Source organism: Drosophila hydei, unplaced genomic scaffold, assembly GCF_003285905.1.
Source record: "Drosophila hydei strain 15085-1641.00,03,60 unplaced genomic scaffold, DhydRS2 tig00000063-arrow-pilon, whole genome shotgun sequence".
NCBI lineage: Eukaryota > Metazoa > Arthropoda > Insecta > Diptera > Drosophilidae > Drosophila > Drosophila hydei.
Window position 1 is genome coordinate 7692961 of NW_022045657.1, and position 23841 is coordinate 7716801.

At 39.8% G+C, this 23841-nt stretch overlaps 1 protein-coding gene across 22 annotated transcripts in view; it reads left to right on the forward strand.

Annotated features, from left to right (window-relative positions):
- The window catches only part of LOC111596097 (protein lap4), a 67085-nt gene that overhangs the window by 12610 nt on the left and 30634 nt on the right, over nucleotides 1-23841 (forward strand). For 19 of the 22 annotated variants that reach the window (XM_023310169.2, XM_023310253.2, XM_023310177.2 and 16 more), the window contains exons 4-13: nucleotides 8195-8777; nucleotides 8836-9254; nucleotides 12708-12922; nucleotides 13531-13836; nucleotides 13902-13981; nucleotides 14043-14299; nucleotides 22281-22846; nucleotides 22918-23121; nucleotides 23208-23394; nucleotides 23489-23832. In XM_023310169.2, the coding sequence (XP_023165937.2) occupies nucleotides 8195-8777; nucleotides 8836-9254; nucleotides 12708-12922; nucleotides 13531-13836; nucleotides 13902-13981; nucleotides 14043-14299; nucleotides 22281-22846; nucleotides 22918-23121; nucleotides 23208-23394; nucleotides 23489-23832 (3161 nt within the window). Of the gene's footprint in view, nucleotides 1-8194; nucleotides 8778-8835; nucleotides 9255-12707; nucleotides 12923-13530; nucleotides 13837-13901; nucleotides 13982-14042; nucleotides 14300-15857; nucleotides 15916-21867; nucleotides 22207-22280; nucleotides 22847-22917; nucleotides 23122-23207; nucleotides 23395-23488; nucleotides 23833-23841 lie in introns of those variants that run through there. The other 3 variants (XM_023310326.2, XM_023310260.2, XM_023310288.2) reach the window with 1 other exon arrangement.

A 23841-nucleotide genomic window follows, 5' to 3' on the forward strand; every position in this document is an offset into this window, starting at 1 on the left:
TAGAGATAGAGATAGAGATAGAGATAGAGATAGAGATAGAGATAGAGATAGAGATAGAGATAGAGATAGAGATAGAGATAGAGATAGAGATAGAGATAGAGATAGAGATAGAGATAGAGATAGAGATAGAGATAGAGATAGAAATAGAGATAGAGATATAGATAGAGATAGAGATAGAGATAGAGATAGAGATAGAGATAGAGATAGAGATAGAGATAGAGATAGAGATAGAGATAGAGATAGAGATAGAGATAGAGATAGAGATAGAGATAGAGATAGAGATAGAGATAGAGATAGAGATAGAGATAGAGAAAGGGTGATAGAATATATTTAAATCACATTGAAGACTGTGTTTTAAACTCTATCAACTGTATTCACACCGTGGGAACAAATTTACAGACGATTTCAATTTAACGATTACAAAAAATGATCGAAAAATGCATTTAACAAAGAGTCCAATAAAATGCCACTCATGTTCTAATCCGGAGTCGACGTCCTCGAAGATGGTCCACGAGAAACCAACAGAATATGTGTCATCTTTTACTCTTTGCCGTTGCAGTTAAGGTGTCAACTGGGTCAAAGTTAAGCTGTGCGCCGAGTGCATTCAAAGTCACCGCGTCTTCTTCTTTAAGTGGCTTTTGCCAGATTCTTGTTGTTCTTTTTCGCTGACAGCAGACAGAACTTGTTAAAGTTGCTGTTGCTCGTCTCTACGGGGAGAGATAGGCAGGCACTAAGCTGCAGAAGGCCCTTCACTTTAGATCAAAAGGGCTTGGCAGCCTTACAACAGAGAGCTTTAATTAGACACAATAAAAGAATCAAAGCCAAGTTATTTGAAGGCGTCAAGAAGACACTTTATTATTGGCAATGACTTTGTGAAATCTTTCCATAATCAATTTGCTATTGACTACAGGGATATATGCATTGTTGAGGAAAAAATAAAAAAAGGTAGTTGTATATGGACAAGCTAAGCTGTGTGAGAAAATCAAATTGCTTCATTAATGGCATTAAACAAAAACTATATCCAGAAATCAGAAAATTGAAAAATCTTTTCTTCACACATTGTACTTACCCATAATAAATATGTTCATACAGGCATATTTCAAATGCCTGGCATCTATTGACGTCAGTGGGCGAACGTAATTAAAAACTAATCGACAGATGAACCATATTTTTGTGTGCGGAAAACAAATCAAAAGCGAAAAGTACGACATGAACTGCCTAGAAACAAAGAAGCATTCAGCGAATATTGCAAAAATGTTCTGGAAAAACGTAAATCGAACGAACTGTTTGAATATTTGTAAACTAGACTTGTCAGATACCCGTCATTTAAAGAAAAAATGTATATTATGCTACAGAATGCCCTTTATCATCTGAGAAGATGATGATGGTAAAGGCTTAAGCAACATGAATATTTAAAATGTGTCTTTGTTTTTAATGTATCTTCCAAGTAATTGATAACAACAGTTCCATTTAATAAAATGAGTAACATTAATGAGTAACTGGATTTGTATATAAATTTATGTTTATATTAACTGAATTTAACTTTGACTGACGCATTAGAAAAGTAACTTCCTTTGCCGGCTTACAACTAAAAGCTTATGAAGTTCCTTTCTCAAATGAATAGCAAACTTCCCGGTAAACACAGTTGGCCCTCGGGCTATAAAACAAAGAGGGGGCGAATGCGCGGGATAGAAAAATTATTGGAAAACTGTTGCGGTTGACTGAATGATTGCTTTCGCAAGAGAATGTGAGAGACAAAACGTGGAAATTGAGTGAGCCGCGGTCTGTCTTGAGTGCGTTGGGCACAGGTGTGCCTCGCACATTTTGCGGATTTGTATTAATTGCAAAGTATTTTAATTGATTGACAGCTAAACAAGACAAAATTTAATGTCTTTCACATAAAGCTTCCCAGATGCTGCACAAAAGGTACACTTCAAATAATGTTATATTTAGTGTGTTAAGAACAATAAGACTCTAAGTCAACACAATTCAATTTAAAAACAGATGTGAATCCATTTAATTAAGAGTAAAGAAAGTAATTTTTTAATTTTATTGGTATACTTATTAAAAACAGGTTCTATAGTGTTATACGCTAATATATACTATACCGGAAACTAAGAGAAAAATGCAGATATTAATAAACGTAAATCATCGGAGAAGAGTCGTTGGCACATATTAGTTAGTTTAGGAATCAGTGCCAGCTCTCAACATTTGAAAATTTACAGTTTCGTCGGCTTCTCTTTCCCTTTAGCTGCAATCGAATGTGCTGCATATAAACAAGTTTCGCAATCACTCGATTGTGGATAATAACGTTAGGTTACAGTCCCATGACTGGTTTTTATCGACGAACAGAATTTTTATTTGTTTAGTAGACCATGTCACTTAATTCCTGGTGAAAATTGAGGTACAATTTACGTTACACACTATTCTAGGAATGCAGAATCTATTCGGCGTCGAATTTTATTTTTTATATTCAAATAATAACATTGAACTACCTTTAACACAGTTCTTATTATTAAATATTGCTTAAATAGCTTTTTGGTTGGCTCTCCGAATCTCCGAATCTTGAAGTTATTTGTTGACAATAAATTAATCCATAAAATAACACCGTAAGTGTCTTCAACCTTTAATGGTTTCTAAATCATCTTTAAGACTTTCAAGATACTTAACAAGCAATAAAAAATCAACTGGCCAGTAAATTAATTAATTTCTTAGTTTATCTTAATACATGCCTTTCGTTGATAATCTTAAGAGCATTTGAGCTTTGCCTTATGAGCTCTCTTTAGCCTTGCTAGCTAAGCACCTTAATTACGTTAATAGCACCTGTTGCACATAATTCTGTCTATGTCTCTATGGCATCACTGCCTACAATTAAAAGCCATTTACTTAACGCGCTCTCTGAACAGCTTAGCCCGGCTTGAGGGCTAGAGTAGTACAGGCAGCCAGCTGCAACCGCTGCCGCTGCCAACTATTATGAATCGAGCCATAAAGCATCTAGAGACGGCGCAAATACCATTTATATTTGCTTTCTGACGCTTAGGGATTTGCTGGATGTGTGCGGATGTGGCTGCGGATGCTGATGTTGATGCGGATGATGCTTTCAACAAAACCTGGCAGCAAAAATGCAAACGGGAACTAGGCTAATGCCGTTGCTCCTGATGGCGATGGACGAGAAAGAGGACGGCTCATTCATTCAATAAAGTAATGGCAACGTACTACAAAACTATTCATATACTGTGTTTTCTAGTAAAGCTTAGAGTAGCTTAACCTGGCTTTGAAATTGAAAAGTCTGACGAAAGTATTTCATCTCCAAGCCATCATCTTAATTAAGTGCAATGTGCAAGTCACACTGAAAAGTATGGCCTCGATATGTAGGCCTACCAGCCTGATGTTCGCCTCTGTCTGCCTGTCGGACGACATGCTCCCTGCCTTGATAACTGACAAATCATTTCATTTTTCATAGCAACAACAACAGCGAAAACAAGAGCAACGACGACAAAACGCTCTTAAAATATTTGCTCGTTCAATGACATTGAAAAGAATTCGTATATATTTGTGTATGCGTGTGTGCCTTTGCTTTTCATCTACAATGTTGACGTCGTCACTGACGTTTCGCCTGGCCGAATTTTGGCAACGCCCAAGTGTAGACTCTTCGATCTCTTGTCTCTTGTTCGCCCCATTTCATCGAAATTTATATGCTTTATAAATTCATGGGCTTGTCGGCCTTGTTCCTGGTCTCTGTTCGCTATTTTAAGCTACATGCATTGTGTTTGCCTTGTGCGCTATAAAAATGATAAAATATTTAATATTTTTAGCACGGCCCAGAACTTGGGTCGTATGTGTGTTTCGTTCCTCTAGTTGCCACGGTCATTTCATAATTGCACAAATTGATTACATTTCGGGCTACTCGCACGGTTCAGCATTTCCTTTTATTTCCGGGTAACTAAATTAGTCTCTATATGCTCAACTGATTCGTATCCCCGCAGTCCCCTCTCATCTGCCATCAATTCTGCAGCGAAAAGGTCAATGAAACGCGTGCTGCTGGTCGCCTGTCGCCCGTCTAATGACCGCCAACTGTGCCGCACAGCTGAGCACAATTTGGATACAGCCCTTCGGCATCAGCCAACGTCGAATTTTTACAAACAAACATCAGAAATGTCTGAGAAATCTTCATATTCTGTTCATGAAACACTTTATATACAATATTATACATTAACCATTAACTATCTCAGTATTTCTTCATTTGGTTTGTCCCAAACATTTAAGACCTGCTCTTGTGTACCTCAATATCTTATTTTTTATAAAAATATCACTTATTACTGCAACTTGTTGCTTATTAAATCAAAATTTGACTGAGATTCAGAAATTGCTTTAATTTTTTGAAACCCTTAGTTGACTAAACTGAATAATTCTTTCTTTATATATATATGAAAACGACCAAACAGTTAGTGGGTTTCGAGACCTTGTCAATATTTTATTTATCTATTTTTCTTCTTGCCACGTAGTTAAAAAGAATCAAAGCAAAAGTTATCTGTTCTTATTATTTTGAATATATTTGCAATTTATATTTTTTAAATTCAAATATATATTTCTATCGATTTGTCATTTGTTATTGCAATTCTCAGCAAAGCATATTTGCTTATGAATGGAAGTATTCCAATTGAATGCTTTTCTCATAAATTTAAACATCATTTTCATACTCTTCTCAACTAAAAACAATATTCTGATGTGATATCTCTTATCATTTAGACAAGGCTTTAGTCTGAATGTCAGTCATTATAAACTTATTTATTGTACTCAATTGCTTAACATCAATTCATACAATTTATTTTAAGCTCAGCAATATTTTATATTCGTGTTCACAAAGTGGATTACACCAAATGAAAATTCAAACACTTGAATGCATTTGTTTGCAAACAAATGGTTGCAGGTAGATATTTTTAATTAAATTGCGGTTGGTAAACATTTTATCAGTAACATACCAAATACTTCAGTGGCGCTGGTGTAGCGAATTGAGGTGGCAATTGTAGTCAATACAGCGAGCGCTTTACATTCATACTGACACACATCCATTCAATGCACATTTGCACAAATTCCACATTTGACCTGTTCTTCATATGCAACGGGCACCGGCCGATGCCACTGGCTGCCACTCGACATGGCGATGCAAAAACAATGCCCTTTGTTTCAGTGCAACTCGAACATGTCCTGCTCGAGAGACGACAGTCCTGCTTATTGTTTACTCTGGCGTTGAAGTTGTCGCCTTGCATAGGTCCCACGTGCGGTATTAGTAACATCGTATTATTATCCCCAGTCTGGAACGTATATAAATATATATTGATGTAAATATATATGTAGGTGGCTGTCAGTGTGTGTGCGCTCCTACTGTTGTGTTTAACTAGGTCAGCTTAAACGCCGCGTAGCAAAGGATTGTGCGCCCACCTGCCAGTTTCCACTGCGATGACCTTTTGTGCGAGGCTCTTGTGGTTTATCGTGGGTGTGTTTCGCGTAGACAAACAGCCGTAGAAACACACACGAACGAGCGCTCCACTCACAGAGAAAACACTGATAGATTCATCTATATATATATTACATATACACATGGGTTTTATATAAATATATATATATATATAAGTTAACACATAACATTTAATATAGGGTATTTCATAAGTTTATAACCAACCCTCGCTATCGCGTGTTTCGTAAGTTAAGAAACAGCCCTCGCAATTGCGACACTGCATACTTTGTATCAGCGCGCTATAACTGCAATGGTCAGCGGCGGTAACCAGATACTTTTGTTTACTGCAAGAGTTTCCGTTATTGCCTAAGATTGCTGAGTCGGCTTGCCGACCATGACATTGTGGTGTGATGCGAGTTTTGGCTTAGCTTAAGTGAAATATTCTATGTAGCTAAAAATCAGTTTTGCATTGAAGTTTGAAGAATAAACCCGCACTACTCCGGCACACCGCCGTAATCAAATTGTTATATTTCTGATCATTGCTGAGCCACAAGGCCAGTTAATAGAAAAGGGGGTGAAGTCAAACCCTCCAACATAATCATCATAAGAAGATTATAATTACCCGATCAACGCTGGACCTGCCACCGACGCCTAGCTCATAGCTGGACCAGCAACTTATTGATTAAGACTATAAATACCCGATCAACGCTGGACCTGCCACCGACGCCTAGTTCATCGCTGGACCAGCAACATATTAATTGGCGCCCAACGTAAAAAAAAAAAAAAAAAAAAAAAAAAAAAAAATTTTTTTTTTTTTTTTGGAATTTAAATCATATTAAACAAGCTTGCAGAAAAATTACGATTTATCCTGTCATTCACAAGAATTTCATATTGCGATTGCCTGACAACGTCATAGCCGAATGCGATGGAAAAACCCACACACTGCAGAGTTGCACCGCTTCACCTGGAGCCACCTTTTGTCGTCTGGCATTAGAGAGTTCATGTGCCAAAGAGCTCCATGCAGGTGGCACGGCACACTGTGAAATCCAGCCGAGCAACCTGGAAATAATCACCCACGTAGATGATGGAATCATCATTCTTAACGACGGGTCCGCAAGGATCCAGGTGGATAACGGCACTGAAATCCAAGTACACGGCACGCATCTCATTACGTTCGGGGACCGAGTCGCGATCAACGGGACTCTGTTTTACAACCACAACAACGTACGCAATAGAGTCCCGGGCATTGCCAACTCTCCCTTGCTGAACATCACTGCCAGCCAAGATGTCCTCAGCCTCCCTTATCTTCATCGTTTAAATGAACGTAATTTGGAGGAGATACAGCAATTCAAGAAAGACGCCGGAACTGATCAAGCTTATCGTGTGGCATTCATCATTGGAGGTATATGCTGTGCTTTAATCTGCATTGGCCTCACCCTTTGGCGGTTCATCGACGCAAGGAAGTCTGCGAAGCAATTACGAGAAGTCGTCGCCGGAATTGGGTCGGCCGAGGGCGGCCTTACACTTGAAGGGGGAGTAGTTAACACATAACATTTAATATAGGGTATTTCATAAGTTTATAACCAACCCTCGCTATCGCGTGTTTCGTAAGTTAAGAAACAGCCCTCGCAATTGCGACACTGCATACTTTGTATCAGCGCGCTATAACTGCAATGGTCAGCGGCGGTAACCAGATACTTTTGTTTACTGCAAGAGTTTCCGTTATTGCCTAAGATTGCTGAGTCGGCTTGCCGACCATGACATTGTGGTGTGATGCGAGTTTTGGCTTAGCTTAAGTGAAATATTCTATGTAGCTAAAAATCAGTTTTGCATTGAAGTTTGAAGAATAAACCCGCACTACTCCGGCACACCGCCGTAATCAAATTGTTATATTTCTGATCATTGCTGAGCCACAAGGCCAGTTAATAGAAAAGGGGGTGAAGTCAAACCCTCCAACATAATCATCATAAGAAGATTATAATTACCCGATCAACGCTGGACCTGCCACCGACGCCTAGCTCATAGCTGGACCAGCAACTTATTGATTAAGACTATAAATACCCGATCAACGCTGGACCTGCCACCGACGCCTAGTTCATCGCTGGACCAGCAACATATTAATTTATATATATATGAATGAATGAAAACTTTGGCTTTTGCGTGCGCATTTCCGCTATGACAGTTGAAATTTTACTCAATCAACAAGTTTCATTTGTCATTTTACGCTTCGTCTCGCTTTATCGAACTGCTGTGACCGCAACAAAAAACAAAAGGACAGAGTGAATAAGCCTATGTTAAGTGAATCGAACACAATCTGAATATACACTATACAAACAATGCAGACGTTTGTGAACTCACATATAGAAAAAGTTGATTGCAGCTATGAAATAAAAATAAATTATTGAGTCAGTTATCGGTTTATTTCTGCTATATATCTATATGGCTTCTTTCTAAGCGCTTTTTTGAATGTTTATGTTGACGAAATACTCATATAGAGTATCTTCTAGTTGAATAACTTTTACTAGCCAACTCTCCAACTTGTTGCTGTAGAGTGCTTTCATTAAATATTTATAGATATTTTATAAATAATTAAATGTGGACTTTAGGGACGTCCTTTAGCGCAATTCACGCGTAAGCAATAGGTCGGGTTCAACAATGGATGCTCCCAAATCGATAATGTTGCTCAATAAACAAGATAACAAACAATATTGATGTATTATTTTTATTATATCGCAGATATTCCCGACATTCCCGATGACATTAAGCATCTGCAAAGCCTGCAGGTGGCCGACTTCAGCTCGAACCCGATACCGAAATTACCATCGGGCTTTTCGCAGCTGAAGAATTTGACTGTGCTGGGCTTAAATGACATGTCGCTTACAACATTGCCGGCCGATTTTGGCAGTTTGACGCAGCTCGAGTCATTGGAGTTGCGCGAGAACCTGCTCAAGCATTTACCCGAAACTATTAGCCAGCTCACGAAGCTGAAGCGCCTGGATCTGGGCGATAACGAAATCGAGGATTTACCACCATATCTCGGCTATTTGCCAGGCCTGCACGAGCTCTGGCTTGATCACAATCAGCTGCAGCGACTGCCGCCAGAGCTGGGACTCTTAACCAAGCTAACTTATCTAGATGTTTCCGAAAATCGGCTGGAGGAGCTGCCCAACGAAATTGGCGGCATGATTAGCTTGACCGATCTGGACTTGGCGCAAAATCTGCTCGAGACTCTACCCGATGGTATTGCCAAACTGAGCCGTCTGACCATATTGAAGTTGGATCAGAATCGTTTACAGCGCCTAAACGATACACTCGGAAAGTGAGTATAAAAAAATTTGTTCTGGGCTCCAATAAGAAACATACAATATTTTTTGTAGCTGCGATAACATGCAGGAGCTGATATTGACAGAAAACTTCCTATCCGAGCTGCCTGCCTCGATTGGAAACATGACCAAGTTAAGCAATCTAAACGTGGATCGCAATGCGTTAGAGTATCTGCCTCTGGAGATTGGCCAGTGCAGCAATCTGGGTGTGCTTAGTCTGCGTGACAACAAGCTGAAAAAGCTGCCGCCCGAGCTGGGCAACTGTACGGTGCTGCATGTGCTCGACGTGAGCGGCAACCAGTTGCTGTATTTGCCCTACTCGTTGGTCAATCTCCAGCTGAAAGCAGTCTGGTTGTCTGAAAATCAATCACAGCCACTGCTCACCTTTCAGCCGGACATGGATGTTGAGACGGGCGAACAGGTGCTCTCCTGTTATCTGCTGCCCCAACAGGAATACCAACCCATTACACCAGGTAAGTTTGAAATGTTAAGGGTAAATGGCAACTAGCAACTGGTAAATGCTGCTTGAGATCGTGATTTCAGGTGCGTTCTCATTGCTTTAGTCATGGGCCAAAAATTTCAACATTGGCCAATAAATATAGGGCGCTTATCTTTAGCTGGCATACTTTGCACGCGTATATGCCTGGGCCATATCGTCGTGGTGCAATCTATGCTCGCGATAAGATAAGAAGTTGAAACTTTTTTGTGATTGTCCCAACTAAAGCAATGCGCAATGCTTTGGATATCCAGTTGTAAACGCTTTTCTAAATTCTAAAATTTTCTTAATTATTTTGTTTTTTTTTTTTTTGTAACTAAAAACTTTGAACGTTATTTGGCCTTAAAATTTGTTCGTGCACCAACACACATTATTGAAAATAACTCAAATATCTCAATGTTCCTATTTTTATCGATTATGTTTATTCTTTTTTTTGCACTCTCAATACCTTACTGCACCTTCACTCACATATCTTAAACAAACAAAAACAAACACACAAACAAAAATATTCCAAAGATTATCCACCTCAAGCGCTTTATAGATCTAGCGAAAAGTTCGATTCGATGGATTTCTTCAGTTATCAACAGAAAGGTTTGCGTTGCCTGTAACTTTTCCAATAACAATCGCTATTCATATAAAACCCATATATATATAGTTGGCATGTAACAATAAATATATAGCAGAGTTGTGAATCTTTTTATAGGGCTGTGTTAAATAAATGTTTATTATTTTTTCATGTTTTACTAATATTTTGTATAAAAAAATTAATACAAGATATGTCGAAAAATTAATTTTAGTGATGTATGATAGATTATGCATATGTAAAGCTTCAAACTACCAAATTTGTAAACATTTATCTTCGGTACACAACTCTACTAAATAGTAAGCGCATATAATCGTTTAGCCTTAACTTATGCATGCCCTTTCCTTACGTCTGTTACCTTAAAAACTCTAAACTCTGGCTTTGAGAAAGAATCTACTAAAGCCTGCTCTTTTGTCCATTGTGGTTGCTTTTAGAACTTGTATTTTGTTGTTTTGCTTAAAGAAAACCAGTTTAGTGCCGTCAGATGACGTCATATAAATCAGATAACAAGAAGTTGTATGTGGAAGTTGGGCCAGTCGTGGCCATGCCAAGAGGGTATAAGCTGTGGAGCAGCATTAGTAATGTGCACACCCATTCCATTCACAACATGTACTTCAGAAAGCGCACTCGGATTGTGATTTGCTGTTTGATTTGATAATGCTATTATTTGCTGTGTATATTCATTCATTTGACAGCCGGTCCGGAAAATATTTGCCTTGCGCGTGCTTTCCATCAAAGATCCCACCGCATTGCCAATCATTCAACGCTCGGCTCTTGAACGATAGCTGCCTAGTTTATGCTACTGATTCGTGGCTTGCTTTCCCATATCGATACAGATTCTGATTCAGATACGAAATCTGTTATTAAACAGTTGCCTGTCAGTAGCAGCACGTCAGATCAAAGTGTCTGTTCCGCTGCACAGCCGTTTTCTTTGTTTAGACACCCCTGCTCCGAGTGATGTCAACTTTAATGACGTCATGTTCTGGTCTGGATTGCTCTGAATGTAGAGCAAGATCGACAGGCGGTCGATGAATACATATAATTGAATTCACGAGTAATCGTATTTTAAAAAAGACCCGATGCTTAATAATATTAATCGTTTTCTAAGAGAGCTCACGATTCTAGACCGACAAAATGTGTACATTGATAAATTGACTGTCTGTTAGTTACAGTGAAGCATGACATTTGAAGAACATTGGAATATGCCTAATGAGAACTTTATTTAACAAATATCATACTTTGTGGTCTTCCTCCAATTGTATTTTCCAGTAACTAAACCCAACTATTAAAACAGCCGAATAGAGAATTCACGGGTCTAAGTCTGTAGATAAACTTGATTGCTTATATCATATATCATTCAGTATAATTCAGTGTGGTATGCCTTGTTTCTCTCGATGTTTCACTGTGGAACTCATTCATATTGTTTTCGTTTTATTGCGTAGTTTTACTCTCAGCCTCGCTAGTTTGGCATTCAATAATAATATTTTGTAACTGTTTTCAAGTCGGAAACCAGTTTTAAAGCAACGCGCATAAAGTGCTAAAAATACATCGATCAGATCATCAGCCTTTGTGCTCGTTCTTCATAACTTGTACTCATCGTGAAGTATGTTTAATAGTTTTGTGTAAGCGACTGTGAGGGGCATAAAGTTCTCTGTCTATTTATGAGAAATGAAAATGAATCAAGCATGACTTAGAGATTATAAGGTCTAGATGCATATAACTTACTATAAACACATTTGCAAACATATTCCTAGAGTTGGTGATAAATTCATAAACTCTGGATAAAATGACATGCTGCGGCCTTTGTGTACAGGATATTATTGTAGTCTATCAGTCTCAGCTCCTGTTACTCATGCCTAAGCTTGAGAATGCTGAATTAAATGATTTTCGTGAGTGCATCAAGCATATTTCTATCCAATTAACACACTTGCGTGAAAATGCTCAAGACCAGTCGGCGCGGCGGCTCTTCAATAGAGTCGAGTGCATATATGTGGGTTAAGCTTTTTGGGGGTCTGTTGCGACATATAGTGGCTGTGCGTGGTGGCTGCGCCCGCGTCACTTAGACGTTCAAATTATCCAATTAAAGCTATGACGGTCAAGACACGCAGTCGTTAAACCGGCGAGAGACAATAGACAATGGGCGCCCCTCAGCATTATTATTGTTATTACTAGTCTGTTTTATTTACATAAATCTCCATATGAGCATAGCTGAAGCCCCGCCAAATCACTTGAGCTATCAGTGGCGGTAACAACGTCCGTAAACACACAAACACACCCCACTTGGTGTTGGTCATTGTAAAAATTTGTTGTGCTCAGTAAAAATTGTAAGTTACGAGCTGACATTGGATGCAGCTACTTAAGCCAGGGCCAACTACTTCCGTCATAAACAACGATTTGAATTTGTGTATTGATCAGCGCCACTGGCCGCTCTTCTGACCGCAATCCAGCCGCTCAATGTATTATAAATGGTGAGCGGGTTGCCCACATGTTGCAATTTTAATATTGTTTACGAGTGGAAATTTATGGCGCACATTCCCACAAGCACTTGATGGATTAGAGAGTATCTGCGGATGCGGACGGGGGGAGAATGTTTATGCCACTGCCTGAAACAAATAAAAATATTTATATATATATATGCCTCGTTGTTGCAGTTGGGTTTTCAATTGCCGTATGTATTGAATTTATATAGGCTGAGCCACAGGTCGTTAAGCGAAAATAATGTAAATATTTAGAAATCATACCGACAGCTCCTAACTATGCATGCGCATGCCTTTTTTTTAATATATCAATTAGTTAAACAACAATAAAGAGTAAATTATTCATAAACAATTTTCACTTCTGCCGCAGCACGCGATTTGGAATCAGACTCCGAGCCGTACGAGGAGCGTGAACCATCACGAACCATTGTCAAATTTTCAGAGGAGGTCGCCCAGGAGAAGGATACGCCATTTGTGCGCCAGAATACGCCGCATCCCAAGGATCTAAAAGCGAAGGCCCAGAAACTCAAAGTGGAGCGAAGTCGACATGAAGAAAATGTCAATTTGGTGACACTGCCAGAGGAGGTAAATGATACAAGAAGATCAAGTGAACAGGTTCAAGTGTCAAGTTTATGCCTCTACTTCAAATGCCCCTAATTGCCATGAAAAAGAACACAATTTACACAATTGGGGTTCATCAAAGGCATGCTTACTCTTGAACGCATTTCAAAACTTCTGACCTCATTTTATGGTAGTTTAATAAACCGTATTTTATTGATATTTTATTCTTATTAATGTTCCTACATATCTATCTATAATACCATTATTTTATTTTAATCAATTTTTTCGATTCGATTCTATTTACCAACTTTCTATTTACCGTAACTTTCTATTTACCCTAATTATAAAATATATAAGCTATTATTTATCCATACTAACAGTATTATTAGTAATATTGATATCTAATTAAAATCAAATTCAATTTAGCTATACCGTTTTTTTCTTATATATTTTATAATTATAGCTCAATTTTTAAAATTTAAAATTAAAGTATTGTATTTATAGGTATGCTTTTATTCGCCTAGTTACATATAATGCTTATCTTCTGGATTAAATTAAACTTTTTACGCTACTATTTTCTGCTTCCTTAACATTTTGCATACTAAAATTTATATCCAATTTATTTGTAACAGAATGGCAGCAAGTTAGTCGTGACAGAAACCCCCGCTGTGGCCAATAGTCAACAACAGTTAGTGGTGACAGCCACCAATAACTCAACTACTGCTCAGCCAATACAGAAACCAGCTGCAGTGGTGAATTCCAAACCCGCTACAGTTGGTGTCATTTCACCAACGCAATCTGCAGCAACCGCAGCTGCGCCACCAACCACCACACAGGGTGACTCAGTGTCAGCAAAAACCAGAACCAACAGCGGCAGCGACATTGCAGTAGCAACAGTTGCTGATGTCGCTAATGCTGAAGATGATAAAGATGAATATGTGAGTAGCTTATACTTTACAACTAATAAAATAAGTTTGATAACCTTTTTTGGTCATGCTTCTAGGAGACCGACCGACGCGTGGGATTTCAGGTGGAGGGCGAAGACGACGACTTTTACAAACGACCCCCCAAGCTGCATAGACGGTAAGACATATTAAGAAGTGCGTTGTGCATCATGTTGTTAATCCGATTGGTACTCTCTTAGCGATACGCCGCATCATCTAAAAAATAAACGCGTGCAGCACTTGACCGACAAGCAGGCCAATGAAATTTTAGCCAATGCTTTGGCCTCACAAGACCGCAATTCGCCTACGCCGCAGCACTCGCTGACCAATGTTCAGTCCCCCATCGAGGAGAATGCCGATGCCGAGCAATATGAACAGGAGCAGGAGCAGGAGCAAAAACAGCAACCATTCGATATATCGCTCTCCCCAATACCAGCCCCCAAGGCCGAGGCCGCAGGTAATGCTTTTTAAAACAATAAAAAATAGCTCTTCAGAGCTCTCACTATTTTAAGAGGCTCTCTTAAATGCTCAGAATGCAACAGCAGGCTACGCCCCACAAATAATCAATAACCAATCGATGCGTTTGTCCATTCTTAAAATATTTCAGTGTAATTCACATTTTAGGTACTTATGACTGATTATACTTTGGTTTATTTCTTTTCGTGTAAAGAACCGTTAAACTCTATAGAAAAATATGTCAAGAAATGTATTTTTCATTTACTTAAAATAATCATAATTACGATACCCATCTGCAGCTTGCGTGTAGAATAAATAATAGCAAAACAAAAACTTCATTGCAATCGAAATAGTTGGTTTGAAAAGGAAAAAGGTCTTAGTCAAAGTCTGATTAGGTATGGGAAAAAACTACTAGCCAATAACATTAAGTGAAATTGACTTTCTACAATCCGAAATCTACAAAAAGAGGTCTTTATAAATGTATTTCCACGAAGAATTTACCGCTCTGTAGCTAATAGATTTTATCTTTCTGCTAAACCTACCAAACCTAAACAATTCCAAGTTTAAGCCAATGTCTACTGCTTACTTTCAGCTCTTAGAACTAATTACGTAATGTATTGTACTTATATTAAAGTTGGGTTTCGCGACGTTTCCTAAGCGTGGAAGGTACACAGTGCAGTTTCAATGAACAATGCATCCTCCCGCAAAGAGTAAAGAGTAATAAGGGACAGTACATTTGTTAATGAACTGTATTAAGGTTCCGCATTTCAAGTAAGGTATTCATATGCATCAATGACAGTGAAAATTGTGAAAAGCTGACGACGTCTTAGGTCAGTCCTGGCTGTAATCAAGCATGTTGAGACAATCAGTTCAGGAATGATTCGAGTACCAATTTGAGTTAACTACGGCAACAAAGATTTAATTATCTCACAAGCCCATTAAAAGTGCGTTAAGATAAAAAAGTTTGGGAAGAAAATATGTGCGCAACAGGTAAACAAGCGCACGAAATTCGGTCTATAAATAAAAATACACACAACTCCAGTTATTAGGGCCAGTACAGCGCCTATATATAGGGCCTGGGGCTATCAGCAAGCGCTATCTGTTTGTTGGCTTGCAAAAGCTGATAAAACAAACAAGAACGTATAGATGTGTGGGGCTGGCAAGTGGGAGAGTAGATAACTACAGCAAAAAGTCAGTGTGAACACTCGACAAAAAAAAGATTAAAGAGGCAAATGAGCGAAGCGCCAAAGAGCGACAGCTACGAAGAGCGCAACAAGTTGAGAAAGTGTAAAAAATGAACTAAAAACGGAAAACTGAAAACTGAAGCTGAAGCTGAAGCTGAAATCAGCCGCCTCATTATGGCAAATGTCGAGTAGCCACCTGAGCGAGTCTGTGTGTATAGGTAGGTGTACTGTGAGTACTGTTGGTAGAGAGAAAGAGTGACAGAGAGAGACAGAGAGAGGGAGAGAGAAAGAGAGGAAGAGTGAGTGAGTGCAATTGGCAGTCTGCCTCTGGGTCTGGGTCTCGACACTTTGCCCATTTGCCGCTGACTTTAGTCATTTTTTAGTAACGCTGGCGTTTTGTCAACATCGCGAGAGCGCGCGCTACATTTAACGCGTTTGTCTTGAGTTTCATACAAATACCATTTACTATTATTTGTTTATTATTATTAACGCCTGCTGAGTAGACACACACACAAACACACTCTCACACTTGAGATCCAAAACAATAGCAATAATAACATTGACGTCCAAATCTTCACATACCTTGACTTAGTCATAGGCCCAAAACAAAGAGCGAAATGTAAAACACACAGTTGCTTGTTAAATCTATATATATATATATATTTATATGTATAGTATATTTTACAAAAGGGTGTGAACTGTTGTTGCTGTTTATCGATTTAGCTGCAGCTACCTATCCACTGATTAGACACTGTCTGTCGGCCGAGTCTTAGGTTGCTGATACGCAGCGTTGGCCCAAATTGAATTTCAAGTGCAAATTTGCAAAGTGTAAGGCGCTGCAGCTCTTGCAAGGTCGGTATATCTGCTCAAGGTTATGCCATAGCACATGAGCTGCTGCCTTGGAGCTTCAGTTGCTTCCGCTATTTGCATTTTGGTTGCAATGCAATACGCTGAAAAAAGAGCTTGAAAGGAAATTTTGTATGTTGTTTATATAGTCACAGAGTTCTATCTTGCTCTGCCCCTCCCTTCCTCTCTCTCAATCTTTATATATTTGCACATGACAAATATGCCAAGTCTATCTCCTTTGTGTGTGTGTCTGTGTGGGTCTCTGTTGTAGTAGTAGTGTGCATATCCGGTTTACTGGCTGCTCGCTGCCTTCCTTCCTTTTGCTTTTTATTTTGGTTAGCTGCTTCACAAGCACAATCAACATTTGCTCAGTACCTTTTTGCATTGCTTTGGCAAACACTACGCTGCATTTGCCATCAGCTCGCATTGTGATTTCTTAAAGTGTGGCTGCTGCTGCTTAACCCCCAGCCCTCAACCCTCAATAATATATAACCGCCAACCCAGCCGTACGTTGGCCAATAAATAATCCGAAACCGTTGATAAGCCCAAAGCAATGCAATTGATTTTATGTATTGTATTGCTGATTGCACGCTGGGCCCTTATTGAATTTCTGCACTGTGCGTATTTGTTTTGTTTGTTTGCCGAACTGCCCTTTTGCTATACTAAACACTCTTGTTGGATTATTATTTGCCCGTGTCGTCGTCGTCGTTGTTGTTGTTGTTGCTGCTGCTGCTGCTGCTGCTGCTGCTGCTGCTGCTGCTGCTGCTGCAGGCAACAATTTTAACTATCCGCATTTTGATGGATATTTCACTGTCGAATACTCGTTCAATTGTTCCTTATTTTCAGCAGCTTAAATGGTTGCATTTTACTTTATAATTCAACATTTCTCACACTGAAATTAAGCACAAAAAATGCAATAAATGTCAGTTAAAGAAAATATGGCTAAGAAATAAACTGCGTAACCGACAGGAATAGCGGGAGCAAGCGGCGACAGCGGAAGTGGAGATGGTTATGTCACACGATTTTGCATTACACTTCACAGCGAGAAAATGCGGCAAATGCGCGAAATACTAGAAGCTTATTGCTACGGGCCGAGCGAGGGGAGTTTGATTTGACGGCTGAATAGGCAACATGTCAGTGAACAAGCGTTCTGTATGTGTCAACAGTGAACACACGTCAAACTGCGTTTTAATATGCTTAACCTTCTGATTCGCTGGTAAAAAAGCTGTTACGGAATATATAACATTTGCAATAGCTTTTTGTTTCGGATAGAAATTAATCATAAATCCTGATTTATCTAAATAATTATGATTCTCTTGAACTCTAAATCGATATGCGATGACAAGAAACCCATTTTAATTGACATTCTCTATGTAGCCAACCAAGAATTTATATAACTTTTCCAATGAAATTGAAAGCTATTGAGTTCAATTCATTTTTTGCCTAACCAACTCAGCCCTGACAATTTTACTCTAATGAATCATTTATAATTCGCATACTTTAAGCACTATATAGTATTTCTTACAATCCTACTTCATTCACAAACAGTTGTCAGGCTTGCGAATTATGCGCTAAATTGAACTTAAAATTAATGGACTTATGATGTCATCGCTTAGCTTATTACACACTCGTACCCACACGTATGGACTCACACACCTGTAGTAATTTGTGGGAGTGTGCGTGCATTGTATGTCATTTCTTCATACCGTAATATCAATTTTTGTTGTCCGTCGCAGCGTAATCATTGATAAGCCAATGGTGTATGGGCCCCTTGCTCGAAATTACGCATACGACAGGTGGACCAAGGTCATTAACTAACGCTTGACTTTGGGCTCGTGTAACGTTGGTGCTGTTCGCCGCCCCAAATATGTCGTAATGATTCAGTTTTCCAATTTTTGCTGCGTTATCGCAGCCCCCAATTTACTTTTCATAGCTGCGCGTCAGCGATGTTTGTTTCTGTTTTTATTTCGTGATTCTGTTTCTGTTGTGCTTTGTGCGCTTATCAAATTGGCTTTAGGCATTCCAAAGTTGTTGTTGTCATACCTGTACACGGCCGATTAGATATGAAAGAGCGCACCCCTTCTCAGGGCAACTCATTACAAAATGCGTAGAGTCTAAGCAGCTATCCTATCAAAGATAGACACAATAAAAAGTATTCTTTTTTATACACCTCTAAAGGGTGTTTTAATTTAATGATGAAATGTGTAACTTATATACATACCTAACCCGTATCAACAGAAGTCTTTTGTTCATCTATCGAACCATAATTTTACTTTGATTTACCAAATGTCTTCGATGCTTTCGCCTCCGCTCGTGTGCTATCAAGATTTTTAAATTCTATAGCCGCTAATGGAACGTTGGGCTGGGCCAACAAGGATATATAATTTTCAGTGGCGCAGATAACAAAGTTCCACATTTTGCATTGCTTTATAACAATAATTCAACTTTTTTATGTTACAACAAAAATGGTGATTCATTAGTTTTTGTCACCACATTTAAAAACGTCGCTCGACTGGTTGCTCGCTGGATTTTGATAGCTATACACTTACAATTTGTCAAGAGCTCCCACAACATGACCGGCAATTTATCACAACGGCTGCCGGCTGAGCCCTGCGATACAACGTGCCACATAAAATTTCACGGCCGGGCACAGGGCAGAGCCAGCTCACGTGCTCATCGATAGCTCTTTAAATGCAATTGGACAGTTGATCTTTTGCTATTAGCTTTAAAAAGAGAAATCCAAATGGAATGCAATTAAAGCGTTTATATTTGCGGCCATTGGCATTGGGTATATAAGGGTCTGTGGATCAATTGATAGCAGTCGGAATATAAATGAAAATTCCGTTGTGGCGGACAAGTGCCCAGCTCATCAGTTGGCATAAAGTCTATGACATGCGTCCATTAAATTTGCATAAAGAAACTGTTTTTGCAAGTTTTCGCAGCAAGTTCGACTTGTGTCATAAAGAGAATATGTCAATGGTCTGCCAGTAGCAACAGAAGTAATGCGAACATGTCAACAAGCAGGCTATAGGGTACGACGCTATGCTAACACTGAACTTGGACTCGAACCAAGAACATGCCGGAGACGCCTGTCGGGCTGTCAATGCCCGGACACAGGACATGCTCGACATGGCTGGACACAAAGCACAAAGCCTGGGTTATATGTGAAATATGAGTTTTGCATCTGAGCTAAAGGCCAGGCGCCAGGGGCCACAGGCCCAGACCTGCCCAGGGATTTTGGTCATATGTACACACACAAATTCCTTGACTCTCAGACTAGACCAGGTCATTTACATATAAATAACCAAAACGCGTCCCAGGCAACGGCAACGCATTGATTTGGCATTCGCCAGCTGTATGTCACAGTGTGGGGGGCAGGCGAACATTCTCTGATTCACTCTTCTCACATTGAATGTGCGTTCAGGGAAATCGCGTTCTGTTGTTGTTTAGAGTTTTCCCAGCAGCGCTTGTAATGAGTTTTACCCGCGCACTTTATGAGCTGTTCCATTTTTGGCGTATTTATATTTTATATCTTTATCTTCATTCCCTTCTTTTCGCTCATTTGAGTATCTTTAAAATACTTAAATTCATACTTAAATGTATAAAGAATGTCGTAAAATGCTCAATGTTTATTTGAGTGCGTGGAAATGGTAACTTCTATACACGCTGGCACGTGGCGCAGCTAAAAATTAGAGTTGATCAAAGAATGAAACGCTTAAGATATTGTTTTTTTTTTTCAACAAATATAATGAGTTTTTACATAATTCGAATCTGTATTCAGTACAGAATTGTATCGAATATGCAAATGCCATCAAAGTTAAAAAAATCTAGTTGATTATATTTCTTACCAAATCCACATTGCCAAAATTTCTAAAGTACATTTGTCGCTCATATTTAGACATATATAATACGGCTTAAACTGAGAACAAAGAACTGGCTTTTGGGCTAGCTTAAGGCTCGTAGACATTAAATCTGCGCCAATAAGCTAGAATCGTTTTCTCCACCTTTGCACTTGTTGCCAACTTAGAGGCAGCTGCTGTGGCTATAGTCTCACAACCAATCACACACAGACTGTGACACATAAGCAATAACACACTCATGCAGTCAATTCGTGTAATCAGATTTGAGTCTGCCAAATCCAGTCTTATATATTTTGTTTGCTATTTTGTATTCTCATACCTAGAAGGTATAGAGGGAACTATAAATTGGTCGGAAAATACATTTTTGCTAAGTAACAACTGATGCGATACATACATATTTAAATATATAGTCATAGCCCTTATCAACTCACTAAATTATCTAATCTGATTACTATGGCAGGCAAATGAAAGAATATTGTTCTTTATTTCAAAAATTAAGACCATTATCTTCGGTATCCGTGTTATTTTATATATGTTTATATATACAAGCACACAAGTATTCTCAATTTCAGCAAGAGTTTTTCATGTTTGTGCTTGTGTTTAGAGATTTTGAAGAAAAGTGCAAAAGATTTCTTCGTGGCTTTGCTTTCAAGTCCTAATTTGTGTGCACGTATATGCGTCTGTGTGTGTGTGGTGTGTGGGAAAAGCCATAAAATGTTTTTATATGGCGCAGCATCAGTAAAATTGTTGAGCATTTCACACATTTACTCAACAAGAAGAAAAAATGAAAATCTTTTCGTTTTTATTGCCGTATCTTTTATTATTCGTCGTTGTTTTATGATTTAAATAAAAGCCTTTTCGAATAATTCAGGCGGAACTCAAAATAAGTAATTGCCAATTTATTACAACAATGAGCAGCGATATTTTGGGCGAATGTTAAACAGAAGCTTATAAAAAGTGGAATTTAATAATTTATATTCGTATCGATTACACCGCGAATAACTGTCGGTTTGAATACATCAAAAATGTAGGCTTCAATTAATATTTGAAATTATAATTTCGAAGCGACTCATGCCATTAGACTTGACAGTCATTAAAACCGAAATAAGTTTAGCAAACTGTGGACGGATTTATTGAGTGTAAATCAACCAAGTTGGCAGCGGGGGCAGTTGAGAGATGTAGTCATGGTGTAGACAACGAACATAGGCTGTCCTCCTTGGGACTCTCTATCCTAATTTATTTAATTATTATACAAAAGTTGCTTGAAGGCCTTCATGGGTAGATGTTGGCGTGCGCGCGCTTTATGCCTTAAGGTCGTTGGCTTTATGAGCCAAGAGAGGCCATATTGGTCTGCTCTCCACTCGCTTATTGGCCTTGACTAGGGCCCAGCTGCAGAATTTTCATTTGGCCAAGATACTTTTGTGGGCCATTCAATTTGCAAAGAAATATTGATATCATTAATGTGTAATTTATGCAATGCATTTAAATTAAATTTTATCTATTGAGTCTGTCGGCTCGAATGTATTGACAATAAAAAAATTGTATTTTATAATTTTCACAATCTGTTCAAATTTATATTATGCAATTTTCCAATCAAGCGCACAGCAATAAAGTGCAGGGTGTGCAAATGTTTGGCTTATTGAAAGCGCATTCAAATGAAAAGCTTCTTTACCAAACAGGGTGAATTTTCAATAGTGCAACAGTGAACCTATGAAAATGTTAAGCAGCGCATATTGAAAGTGCATTCAAGAAGAAACTCATAAGCTGCATCATGTTCAATGTCAAAATTAAAGTCAAAGAGGGCAACAACACACTGCCTCGAAGCGCACAGCGCACCAATGGTAGCTCCTTGATTGCCGCCGGCGGCAGCGGTCGAAACAGTCCTGCCACGGGCAGCCTACGCAGCTCGCTGGCCTCCTCCAATGGTGGTTCGTTGCGCCGCAAAGGCAAGCACGTGCGCATCGTGACCAGCTACGATCCTATAGAGCGGGACTATGAGCGAAATAGGCAGCATTTTGGTAAACAGTTGTAAACCAGTTGAGGTCGCAAAACTCTTCTCGAACGGAGACCTAACAAGTTTATTTCCTTGCAGACAACATTGATGGCGTGACGGAGCTGCGTCTGGAGCAGTACGAGATACACATTGAGCGTACCACGGCGGGCTTAGGCCTGAGTATAGCTGGTGGCAAAGGCTCCACGCCATTCAAGGGCGATGACGATGGCATTTTTATATCCCGCGTAACTGAAGCGGGACCCGCCGATCTGGCCGGCCTTAAAGTTGGCGATAAGGTGCTCAAAGTAAACGGCATTGTTGTCGTAGATGCAGATCATTACCAGGCCGTACAGGTGTTGAAGGCTTGTGGTGCAGTGCTGGTGCTGGTAGTACAGCGCGAAGTGACACGTCTGATTGGGCATCCAGTCTTTAGTGAGGATGGCAGCGTCTCACAGATCTCTGTAGAGACACGTCCACTGGTGGCTGAAGTTCCAGCTGTCACACAGGAGCGTTACATTCCTCCGCCCATTCAAATAGTTCCAGAACAGCAGCAACAGCAGTTAGTGCAACAGTTCCAACAGCAGCCACCTGCTCATACCTATTCGAGCAATGTGTTCGCCACATCCGCGCCAGCCATAAATGGAATGCTGCAAGAAAATGGCAAGGTAGTAGTATAAGCCGCCGTTTTCCCTAGAACATTTGATTGATTTGTGTTGGCATTGTGGTTTTTTGACAGGATCTGGCACCATTGAGCTTTATTCAATTGCACACAACGCTTATACGCGACCAAATTGGTCAGGGATTGGGCTTTAGCATAGCCGGCGGCAAGGGTTCACCGCCGTTCAAAGATGATTGCGACGGGATTTTCATATCGCGCATTACTGAGGGCGGTCTGGCGCATCGCGACGGCAAAATCATGGTTGGAGACCGTGTGATGGCTGTAAGTGAAACAAACCATGCTGTAGTTTAAGTGACTGACGCTAATTGCATTTCATTGTATAAACGAAAACACCTTTTTCGCTGCAGATTAACGGCAACGACATGGCGCAGGCACATCACGACGCGGCTGTTGCCTGCCTCACTGAGCCGCAGCGGTTTGTGCGTCTCGTGCTTCAACGCGAATACCGGGGTCCACTTGAACCGCCACTGAGTCCGCGCAGTCCCGCCGTGCTCAACTCGTTGAGCCCATCCGGCTATCTGGCCAATCGACCAGGTTAGAAACTATTTACGCCTCAATGCATCGCTCTCTTAACTTAGTTAACTTTTTCCTATCTCTTTCGTTCAACCGCTTCTCTCTCCTCGAACAGCAAACTTTGGACGCTCTGTTGGCGACGAGCAGCCCTACAAGTACAACACATTGGCCACCATGCCCGCGGCAACTGTGACGACTGGTGTTGTCCATAATAACAACAGCAATAATAATACCCTTCCCAGCAATAAGACCAACGGATTTGCAACAGCTGCTGCCGTCAATGCTGCACCTTTTGCTACTGTTGCTGGCTCTGGCGCTGCTCCAGCTGCGCATATTGACAAATCCACGGGTCAGCCTGTGCCAGCGCCACGTCGTACCAACTCAGTGCCTCAGGCTGAAGGCGATGGCCCGCTTAATGGCGCCGCATCCACCAGTAGCGGCGACTCTGGCGAGGCTCAGGTAAGATAA